A 12,124-nucleotide genomic window follows, 5' to 3' on the forward strand; every position below is an offset into this window, starting at 1 on the left:
GCTCTGATGCTAATGACATTGAAGGCACCCTTCCCGAGGAAGTCTCAACTGCACAACCCCTACTATGCCCCAGTTCAGCAGGAAGCAGTTAGAGCGGTCGTCGGCCAACCTCCCCAACAACACACTTGGGTTTTCCTGTTGAGAGTGGGGACTGAGAGAGAGGACTAACTGGATTTCCTAGGCCGACTAAGAATCCCTAAGCCTAGCTGGGAAGGTGACCGCATCCACCTTTAAACATGGGGCTTGCAACTTAGCTCACACGCGACCAGTCAGGTAGTAAAGAGAGCTCACTAAAATGCTAATTAGACAAAAGCAGGAGGTAAAGAAATAGCCAGTTATCTATTGCCTGAGAGCACAGTGGGAGGCACAGTGATCGGACTATGAACTCAGGCATTCCGCTACCCTCTTTGGGTCCCCTCCCTTTGTATGGGAGCTCTGTTTTCACTCTATTAAATCTTGCAACTGGAAAAAAAAAAAAAAGGAATGTGTCCAGTCAGTAGTAGTAGCCACGTGGATGCTCTTCTCCACATTTGACTTTTCTTGCTCTTAGGAGGCATTTCCAGTAATCTCCATGGAACCATGACCTTGCTTGCTCATAGTGTTTCCAGCACTTCCACCAGACTCTCAGGGTTTGGAGAGCTGTTCTGGGTGAATGGTGTCTACAGAGCTTTGAACTCTACGACTGCAGGGGAACATGCTTATAAATGCATGTTTAACACAGAATGTTGTAGAGGAGATTAGGTACTTTTAATTTTGTATTATGAGTTGTTTTCAAGATCTAATTATGTGTTGGTAGGAATGGCTGTTTTATTTTTACTTGTGGAAAAAAGGCTGCCTGGAGTGTGTTTAATTTTTCTGATATAGCATCATAGACTGGTAGAGCAATATAGGAACCCCAGAGACCATCCAACTCCCTCATTTCTATACAGAAGGACTTGGGTGCCCACAAAGAGAAATGACTTGTGCACTTTCAGGCCACTTAACCACAGAGTCATTGTATTGTCCTTTTTGTGGCTATTGATAGGTAAGACTTGCGCTCACTAGATGCCCTTGTCATCAAGGCCCAGGTCTCTTGCTGCGCACAATCTATCTGTATGTCTTTAAAGCAGTGGCGTCCAATCTTTTGGCATCCCTGGGCCACATTGGAAGAAGTGTTATCTTGGACCACACATAAAATACACTAACAATATCTGATGAGCTAAAACAAAAATTGCATCAAAAAAAAAAATCCGATATTATTTTGAGGAAGTTTATGAATGTGTGTTGGGCCATATTCAAAGCCATCCTGAGGCCAGGCGCAGTGGCTCATGTCTGTAATTTCAGCACTTTGGGAGGCCAAGGTGGGTGGATCACCTGAGGTTGGGAGTTCGAGGCCAGCCTGACCAACATGGAGAAACCCTGTCTCTACTAAAAATAGAAAATTAGCCGGGGGTGGTGGCGCATGCCTGTAATCCCAGCTACTCAGGAGGCTGAGGCAGGAGAATTGCTTGAACCCGAGAGGCAGAGGTTATGGTGAGCCTAGATTGGGCCATTGCACTCCAGCCTGGGCAACAAGAGCGAAACTCCATCTCAAAAAAAAAAAAGCCATCCTGGGCCACACGTAGCCCATGGGGCCGTGGGTTGGACAGGCTTGCTTTCGAGCTTCACAGGCTACTTTGCTCCTTTGTCCCCTCCTCCCATCTGATAAGTTTATAGTTACAAGTTTTATTGTTGTTTGAGGTAGTCCATTTCACACTTTAATTACTAGTTGTGTAATTATGTTTTGCTTGAGTTCCCATACAGCTAATTTGTTTCCATGCTTCCATGCAGGATTTTATTAGAAACTTTAAAGTATCCTATGGAATATTACCAGTGCAGACTAGTTGTATTTGTGCTTGATGTATTCTCTGTTTTAATGCGTTGTGTTAAACTTCCTTTTTCTGAGACACCATGTACCATAATTTCTTAAAATAAATAAACTGGAGGCACAGACATTACATTTCAAAGTCTCCTAAGGGAATACTTTATAGGAACAGATAACTAACCATGTATGTAAGGAATTATGAATTTTATGGAATTAATTTATAAAATGTCTTTTATGTGTATTTTATAAGGTGTCTTGGAGCCCGTACTTTAAAATTCTCCTATTTTAAATGGATGCCTGTATTTGAAACTGTCCAGATGGCCTAGATAAAGTCTTGAGTCATAATATTAGGGCCTTTCAGAAAAATCTAAGTGCCAATAGATTTGGAAACAAAATAGGTTAGCAAGGGAATACAAATTGATCTTTGGCTTGAGATAACCAGTAACAGACTTCAGTGAATGTTTTGTGGTGTGGGGGCTGTGTTTAAGAGGGCACTCTAGTTGCTTCATATGCTAGAACACAGATTCTAGGAGGGTGGGGCCCATTCATTGTGATGACCCTGCATCTAGTTCCGTGCCTGCCACGTGGTAGATGCTTCATGAATATTTGCAGAATGAATGAATACTGTGGCCTGTGGGACTCACCATGGTGATAAACTGTAAAACACACACATCTTCAAGACATCATTTTAAGTGCTTTGGGGGGACTGGGCATAAGATAAAAGTAGGATTGAAGATGGTTGTCTTGCAGAGATACATTTCAGCCAGGAACTGAAATGTGGGTACGATTTCCACAAGGGAAGAGATAGGGATGGCTTTCTAGGAGGTACAGACAAGCAGATAACAGGTTTGAGCAACAGGGAGATTCCGTGGACTTCATGGCTTGTATCTTGTCATATATGAAGGTACATTTACATCCCCTGTGTGTATGGCTCAGTCTGTGCTCATATTCTTTCCTCAAAGTTGATGCATAGGGCCGGGTGCAGTCCTCAGCACTTTGGAAGGCCGAGGCAGGAGGATCACTTGAGCCCAGGAGTTGGAGACCAGCCTGGGCAATACAGTAAGACCTCGTCTCTACAAAAAATTTAAAAATGTGCTGGGCATGGTGGCGTGTACCTGTAGTCTCAGCTACTTGGAAGGCTGAGGCAGGTGGATTGCTTGAGGCCAGGAGTTTGAGGCTGCAGTGAGCTATCATAGCACCACTGTGCTCCAGCCTGGGTGACAGAGTGAGACCCTGTCTCTTTTAAAAAAAAAATAAAGGCTGGGCGTGGTGGCTTACGCCTGTGATCCCAGCACTTTAGGAGGCCGAGGCAGGTGTATCATGAAGTCAAGAGATCGAAACCATCCTGGCCAGCATGGTGAAACGCCGTCTCTACAAACAATACAAAATTAGCTGGCCGTGGTGGCGCGTGCTTATAGTCCCAGCTATTCAGGAGGCTGAGGCAGGAGAATCACCTGGACTCGGGAGGCGGAGGTTGCAGTGAGCTAGGAGTGCGCCACTGCACTCCAGCCTGGGCGACAGAGTGAGACTCCATCTCAAAAAAAAAAAAAAAAAAGTTGATGTGTGTTCTTTGCTTACAAAGATATCTGTGGTAATGAGACTCAGGAGCACCCTGTGATCTTACGGAAATCTTTTGAAGATACCATCATAGATCCCTCCCTTGGCTAAGAGTAGGAGTATCCTGTAAGGAGACAGGAACCCCACCTCGGACATCAGCAATCCTGAGGAGACATTGGGAACAGGCCCCTCTGTCCTCACAAGTGGCTGTGATCTAAGCTGCGCCGTGGTCTGGCGTCCACCCCTTGGGGCCACACTTAGGATGTTGGGGTGCTGTGGCACTTTAACTTGGACCCCACGCAGTGTGGGGTGTGCTGGATTTAAGTACAGAGGCCACGAGGTGCAGTTGGATAACTGTTTGTCCGTAGCTCCAAAGAGGAAATCAGAGGTAGGTGCGAGGCTTTGTGGGTTTACTTTTTCCTAGTAATAGTCCACTCTGTTATATTCATGTAGGAATATTTCTTCTGATGCAGTTGGGTTTCATATAGCCAGGTGTGAGGAATGAATCTTGTATGTTGAAGTCATTTGGGAGCCTTTCTTTATGAAAAATCAGGTCATTTTTGGATTAAGTAATGTGACAGGGAAGTGGGGAGCTACTTTGGGGTCAGGTTTTTGCTTGTTGGTTTTAGGATTCAGAGCCATTTCGAATTTCTCATGTTTCAGTGAGGTTTTTCTTTCTAGGTCAGAAAAATTCCTTTTGCTCTGAGTCAACATCTCTTGTTTGCTAGGGAGAAGTGAACAGGAGAGGGTAGGTCTTTCTTCTCTTAGGCTGGATGAGTAACCTTAAAGTTCTCCCAGGTTGGTTGTTTTGGATTATTTCTTTTATAAATAGGAGAGAAATATTCAACATTTTAGTTAATTTTTAAAAGTATCACCCAGTACAATAGTTACTGGGCCTCAGAAGCCTCAGGGCAGATCTCGGCCTGGAGATGTCCGTGACCCTATTTTATGTTTATGGATTGTCTTTGTTTCTTTTTTCTTTTCCTTTTTTGAGACAGGGTCTCTCTTGTCACCCAGGCTGGAGTGCAGTGACGTGATAATAGCTTACTGGAGCCTTGACCTCCTGGGCTCAAGCGATCCTCCCGCCTCAGCCTTCCCAGCAGCTGGGACTATAGGTGCAGAACACCACGCCTGGCTAATTTTATTTTGAAAATTTTTGAAGAGATGGGATTTCGCTTTGTTGCCCAGGCTGGTTTTGAACTCCTGGCCTCAAGCAACCCGCCCGCCTTGGCCTCCCAAAGTGTTCTGGGATTACAGGTGTGAGCCACCACACCTGGCCTGGTTGTTTTTTCTGCAGCTTTGAATCTAGCACTGCCTGGAGCATGGAATGGAATGCGTCTTAGATTGTTTATCTGTGATAGGCAATGTGGTGCAAAGCGTGACTTCTTCATAGTGAAGTTAGTCTAGTATATTACCTGGTAGATGATACAGCTTTCACTATTCTGTTTTTTTTCTGTTCTAAGAAGAAAAGGTTTTTATTTTAAAATTTATTTTATTTTTAAAAATAATTTCCACTTTTAATTAATTAATTTATTTTTGAGACGGAGTCTCACTCTGTTGCCGAGGCTGGAGTGCAGTGGTGCGATCTCAGCTCACCACAGCCTCCGCCTCCTGGGTTCAAGTGATTCTCCTGCACTTAGCCTCCCGAGTAGTTGGCATTACAGGTGCCTGCCACCACGCCTGGCTAATTGTTTTTTTGTTTTTTTAATAGACAGGGTTTCACGATATTGGCCAGGTTGGTCTTGAAATCCTGACTTAAAGCAATCTGCCTGCCTTGGCCTCTCAAAGTGCTGTGATTACAGGCATGAGCCACCGCACCCGGCCTCAGCTTTTATTTTAGATTCAGGGATACTCGTGCAGGTTTGTTAATGGGTGTATTGCTTGATGCTGAGGTTTGGGGTACAATTGATTCCATCACCCAAGTAGTGAGCATAGTACCCAATAGCTTTTCAACTGTTTCCCCAGCCTCCCTTCTCCTTCTTGTAGTCCCCAGTGTTTATTGTTGCCATCTTTATGTCCATGTGTACCCCCTTGAAAAAAGTCTTTTATCGTGGGTGTTGTGACAGTCTCTCCCTTCCTAATGTGTCCCCTGGTAAACTTCTTGGAAGAGTCAGTGCGTCCTAAAGGGAAAATATGGATTTCCAGGTCAGTGTCTGAGCCTAAGCTGTGCTCGACTGTGACATTACGTGGTGTTGATCTCAGGCAAGTCAAGTGACCTATTCCTTAGTCTCTTCTTCTACAAAATACAGCTGAAAACATTGATCTTGCAGGATTGTCACACGGGAAAGCAGACATCATGTCAGAAGTGCTCTGTAATCACAGTGAGGGTGAAGGAATGGAATGGATTAGGAGGTGGGCGCAGCACCAGGTGCCTGCTTTCATGGTGCTGATGGTTGTGAAGCTTGCAGATACAGATTCGAGTTCTGGAGCAGAATATCCTGTAGGTCCACACTGTGGTTTAGGGACTTAGGCTTGGATTAGTCCATATTCACTACCTGCCATCAGTAAAGCCTTCTGTTTTCTGTCTACCAGTTCATCAGGTAACACTACTACTCACTGTTCATACCCCTCCACACTCTTAGATCCATTAGGACTAGAGTGGGGAGAACTGGGTTGGCCAAGGTGAGTTTTGGCTTGCCCTCTTTTTTCTGGGGTATGAGTAAGATATTTATCGGGGCTTAAACTCACTTCTTCTACCCAAGATTCCTGGCAGTCACGCTGGGGACCCACCTCTGCAGGTGAGGATGAAGGTATTCATATTGCAGTTTGGGTTCATTTTCATTGCAAGGGAAGAAGAGTATCTGGATGTCTTTTTTCCCCACATCTGAAATATTCTCTGGAATGTAAACTAGAATAATCGCACAGAATTTCTTGAGCCAGCTCTGAGGGACAGGATAAAGGGTGAATGGGGGCGATGATCCTGACATGGCCTGGCATGTCCACGCATTTCTTTTGGCAGCTAGGAGAGCACAGGCCTGTGTGTGTTGATCATATTATCCTAGAAACTCTTGTGTAAGGTCTTCTATACCCAATAGGGGTATTATTTTTTTTTTTTCTAGGACACACTAGTTATGCAACACAGTGCTTTGTTCTTTGTTTTATGCTAAAAAAAGCTGAAGATGGCCCCTGCCTTTGGAGACCTTATCTAGAGATAAACAAAGTACCATGAATATACAGGAAATAAGCTATTAAGTGACAAATGTGTTCTAGGTAAATATTTACTTATTTTGAGCCAATCTCACCCTGTGCCCAGGCTGGAGTGCAGTGGCACCGTCTCAGCTCACTGCAGCCTTCACCTCCTGGGTTCAAGTGATTCTTCTGCCTCAACCTTCCGAGTAGCTGGGATTACAGACGCCCACCACCAAGCCCAGCTAGTTTTTTGTATTTTTAGTAGAGATGGGGTTTCACCATGTTAGCCAGGCTGGTATCAAACTCCTGACCTCAAGTGATACACCCGTCTCGGCCTCCCAAAGTGCTGGGATTATAGGTGTGAGCCACTGCACCTGGCTTAGGTAAATACTTTAGAGTTGGAGCGTATTTCATGGAGGGGGAGTTTTTGTTTTTTCTTTATTTAGACATGGGGTTTGGGTCTGTTACCCAGGCTGGAGTGTGGCGATGCAGTCTTAGTTCATCTTTTACCTTGAATTTTTGGGCTCAAGTGATCCTCCTGCCTCAGTCTCCAGAATACCTGGGACTACAGGTGTGCACCCTGACATCTGGCTAATTTTTAATTTGTTTTGTAGAGATGGAGTCTTGCTATGTTGACCCGGCTGGTCTTGAATTCCTGGCATCGAGTGATCCTCCTGCCTTGGTTTCCTGGAGTGCTGACGTTATGGGTGCCAGCCACTGTGTCCGGCCAAGGGGATGGTTTTTAAACTGGATTTGGGAAGATACACAATTTGAATAGCGGAAACTCTGGGGATGAAAGCTTTCCAGATATGTGGAAGAGAATAAACAAAAACATAAGAGTCTCTTCACTCGACCAGTATTTCTTGAGCATCTTCTCTGTCTCAGACACTGTTTTGGGTGCTTGGGGTTTATCAGTGAACAGAACAATGGAACATCCAAATATGGTGAGGCAACGCTGAGTCTGGTCACAAACCGGCTTGGGATGAGCTTTGAGAACTTGGCCAAGGACACCGTATTTTGACTTTTAGAAAGTAGTGAGTCATTGGAAATAACTCATATTACAGGACAGTGACATGATAAAAGAAATATTTTGCGAAGATAAATGTAGCAAGATGTGGGACAGGATTGAAGAGATGGGGTCTAGAAGCAAATTGGACAGTCATTATTTTATTGGGAACAGGAGAGGAAGGGGGGATGGGAAAGAAAGAAATGTATTCACTAGTTACTTAAGAGGATAAAAATTTAAAACTGCACATATATTTATTATGGAATGCCAGGAAATATAGACAAGCACTGCCAGTTGTATATAGCAGTTCTATTGTCTATGGCTATAGATAGTACATTCTCCAAACTAGGGATGAAACAACGTCTTGTGTAACAGTTTGTGAACAACGTTGTGAATTGCTCTGTTGTGTTTCATTGATTGGATGTGTTCACCCTGTTTCCTATTTTTGCATGTATAGCTAGTTTCCCATTCTCTATTGTTATATATTAAAATATCCCATTTAATATATGCATCTTGACCATGTATCTTTCTCCACATTTTAAATTTCTGGATCAATGGGTATATTTCGTTTTAAGCATTTTGATGCATGGTACCAAATTCTACCTCTCTGTCCCCCCGCCTCTCCAAAAATGTGTGCAAAATACTCAGGAGCAGTATGTGAGAATGCTGGCTTCCTGTATTCTCATGAACTCTGGGTCATTAAATTTGTTTAAAATTAATCTGGTTTCCCAATTTGTTATGAAAAACTCAAATAGTAGCTGAGAGAATCATACAAAGCACAGCTGTGTCAGTTGACCTCTGGTTAGGTTTGGCCAGTGGGAGGTTTGGTGGGAGATAGGAGGCCCCGTGATGAGATAGCCCCAAAGTAGGTCCCTGCTCCCTCTCTGTTTTGGGCTGTCTCTGCAGCAAGCAAGTCTCTCCCCACATTCCAGCTCCCGCCCCTGAGTCCTCCATGGCTCCCACTTCTGCTGAGGCACTGCAGCCCTGGTCTCTGGTGCTACCTCCCCTTATCCCCTCAGCTCAGGGGTAGTCATAGCTTCCTGCTACTGCTAACCTGTGAGTGGCCCCCACCTCCACCGCCATCCTGGTTTAGAGTCACAACTCTTCTTACAAATCTTTGTACCAGTTCCCTGTATTTACTTCCCTCTCTTTAAAATACTTGAGATGATTTGCATTTTCCTGTTCGCACTCCTAATAATACATATTTATTCCTGCGTGTGTGTGTACAGGTGGAGCATCCAAAAATCTGAAATGCTCCCAAATTGGAACTTTTTGAGCCCTGACATGATACCACAAGTGGAAAATTACACACATAAGTACTTAATACAAACTTGGTTTCGTGTAAAAAATTATTTAAAATATTGTACAAAATTACCTTCGGTTTATGTGTATAAGGCATATTTGAAACATAAATGACTTTTTTGTTTAATTTTGGGTCCCATCTTCGAGAAATCTCATTTCCCAGAATCTGAAAAAATTGGAAATCCGAAACACCTCTGGTCCCAAACATTTGGGTTAAGGGGTTCTCACCTGTATGTGTATATGTATATGTACATGTGTACATGTATGTATATGTGTACGTGTGTGTATATATATTTTTTTGTGCTATTTGCAGACATGGCTCTCTATCTTTGAATACTTCAGAACACAACTCCTTAGAATGAGGGTTTTTCCTTAAATATCCACAAAGCTATTATCACATGGACAATTAAGAATCATTTCCTAATATTGTCTCGTATTGAGCCCATGTTAAAATTTTCCTCATTGTTCCCAAGATGTCTTACAGTGACTTCCTTTTTAACCCCAGCAAGGACCCAAACACGACTCACACCTTGAATTTGGGTATTCCTCCTTAATCTTTTTGGTCTAGAAAAGTCCCCAGGTTATTTTTTTAATGATCTATTTTTAGCATTTTCTCTTGAAACATTTCTAATGTACACTTTAGTGAAATGCACCACTGATACTTTAGCTAGATTCACCAATTGTTTACATTTGCTACATTGTTATTCTATCTCTATAAACACACAGATGTACATTAGTAATAGTATGCATTTTTTTTGTGCTGAACCATTTGAGACTAAGCTAAACTAACACTTCTCACCCTTATTACTTAAGCATACATTTCCTTAAAATGTGACTATTCTTTATATAACCATAGTACAATGATCACATTCTGAAAACTTATCAATGTATGATTCTGTTACCTAACTTAATTTGACAAATTTCTTCAGTCGTCCTTTCCTTTTTCATAGTACTTTTTCTTTCCAGATGCAGTATCCACTCCAGGATCATACATTACACTTGGATATCAGATGAAGTGGACTTTTTATTTTCCTTTAAAGATTAGTGCAATTGCGTTGTAAAGACAAACAAAACAAAAAAACACACATTCTAGATTTGTCTGATTGTTTCCTTATGGTATCATTTACTTTGGTTCTCTATCCCCTGTATTTCCTGTAAAGAAGTTAGGTTATGTTTTGATTAGGTTAAATCAGGAGGGTGCTGCTATCAGTAGGAATGAAGAAGGCAAGAAAGTTGGTGTTACAGGGAAGATAAGGAATATAAGCTTAATCTATTTGAAGTAAAGTAGGACTCCATAAAAACATTGTCCAGTCATAAGTAATTCCCAAATGGGTATTCTTTTGTTTGTTGCGTAAAAATTTCCTGGCAGGCTTTTAAAACAGGCTTCTTGGAGGATTCAGACTGTTCCCAGGGTGAGGTGCAGTGAGAGGTGGATGTTTGAAGTGGGAGTGCTGGGAGGGTTCTGGTCTAAAGATGTGGCTTTAGCAATCCTCTGCACAGAGCCTGGAGTTGAAATAACACTGAGAAAGAGACTCTGGCAGTGAATACTAAGATAATCTGTATCCTTATAGGAGACAAATATGTATGTGTGTTTGTGGTAACCATTTTAAAGATGTCATAGCTAACATCTATTTGATTTCAAAAGTTTGGGTAGAAGCGCTAAACCCACGAGTTGATGGTCTAAAACGTAGTGTATGGAAGAGGCACCAGGTGTTTCAGCTTCCTCTCTGATCTCTTCTCGCCCCTTACTCTGAATCACTGGTTCTCAAACTTCAGTGTGCATCAGAAACACCTGAAGGGCTAGTTGAAATGTATTAATAGATGGCTGGGTCCTGCCTCCAGAGACTTTTTTCTGGTGGTGTATCCAGCTTGGGATTGGAATTTCCAGCGTATTATCAGGTGATGCTAGCCTGGACTCCCACTTGGAGAACCACCACTTTAAATCATGATGTGATTAGAGCATGTAATAGAATTTTTAACGGAGTGGCTTTTCAGACTTGGTTTTAACAGCCCACACCTTTTTTATTTTATTTTATTTTATTTTATTTTTTTGAAACAGGATCTCACTCTGGCTGGAGTGCAGTGGCGCGATCACTGCTTACTGTCACTGCTTACTGCAGCCTTGACCTCCTGAGCTGAAGCAATCATCCCACCTCAGCCTCCCAAGTGGCTTGGACCACAGGTGCACACCACCACAGCTGGCTAATTTTTGTATTTTTAGTATACATGGGGTTTCATCATGTTGGCCAGGCTGGTCTCAAACTCCTGACCTCAAGTGATCTGCCCACCTTGGCCTCCCAAAGTGCTGGGATTACAGGTGTGAGCCACTGCGCCCAACCCTAATTTTTTGTGGAGACAGTATCTCACTGTGTTGCCCAGGCTGGTCTCTAAGTCCTGGCCTCAAATGATCCTCCTGCCCCGTCCTCCCAAAGTACTGCGATTAGAGGCATGAGCCACAACACCTGGTCCTTTTTATTAAAATAAACATTTTATGGACCTCATCTTTTAATTTTAATTAATTAATTTTAATTAATTTTTGGTACAAGGTCTTGCTTTGTTACCCCAGCTGGAGTGCAGTGGTACAATCATGACTCACAGCAGCCTCAACCTCCCAGGCTCAAGTGATCCTCATGTCTCAGCCTCCTGAGTAGCTGGGACTACTGGTGCCTGCCACCACGCCCAGCTAAGTTTTTTTGTTTTGTTTTGATTTTTGTATTTTGTAGAGACAGGATCTTGCCATATTGCCCAGGCTGGTCTAGGACTCCTGAACTCAAGCAATCTGCCATGGCCTCCCAGAGTGCTGGGATTACAGGTGTGGGCCACCACGCCTGGCCTGGACCTTCTGTTTATGTACTATATTAACACATGAAGCCATCAAAGAAGAGGCTGGGAGGAGGGGCTATGGAAAGAAGACAGGCAACCCTGATGCTTCAGATTGGAAACTGTCAAGTGTTAGTCTCAGAAAGGACTTGGGAATGAATCAGCAGACCTGGGCTGGAGTCCTGGCTGACAGCATTTATGAATTGTGACCTCTTGCCGGCAATTTATGCTCTCTGAGTCTCAGTTCTCTCATCTGAAAATAGGAATTATAAGCCCTCTTTCCCCATGAGATAATGCACATGAATGCATTTTTAAAAATTGTAAAACACAGTGTAGATCTAACTGGTGGTTACTGCTGTCTCATTCTTGCCTTGGCTCTGTCCTGTGCCAGCGCTGTAGTCTGAGGCCATTCCCTCCGTTTCTGTAGAATGGTGGAGGAGTTGAGGGATTTCCATGACACTGTGTTG

The 12,124-nt window shown here is 43.2% G+C and overlaps 1 protein-coding gene across 29 annotated transcripts in view; it reads left to right on the forward strand.

Annotated features, from left to right (window-relative positions):
* The window catches only part of PARD3 (par-3 family cell polarity regulator), a 711,028-nt gene that overhangs the window by 102,366 nt on the left and 596,538 nt on the right, over positions 1-12,124 (forward strand). Inside the window, exon 1 of one of the 29 annotated variants that reach the window (XM_021943972.2) lies at positions 1,562-2,747. The exons of the other annotated variants lie outside the window; for them this stretch is intronic. Within the exon in view, the coding sequence (XP_021799664.2) occupies positions 2,721-2,747 (27 nt within the window). The 5' untranslated portion in view covers positions 1,562-2,720. Of the gene's footprint in view, positions 1-1,561; positions 2,748-12,124 lie in introns of those variants that run through there. 29 annotated transcript variants of the gene reach the window in all.

The sequence above is a fragment of the Papio anubis genome, chromosome 11, assembly GCF_008728515.1.
Source record: "Papio anubis isolate 15944 chromosome 11, Panubis1.0, whole genome shotgun sequence".
In the NCBI taxonomy this organism is placed as follows: Eukaryota; Metazoa; Chordata; class Mammalia; order Primates; family Cercopithecidae; genus Papio; species Papio anubis.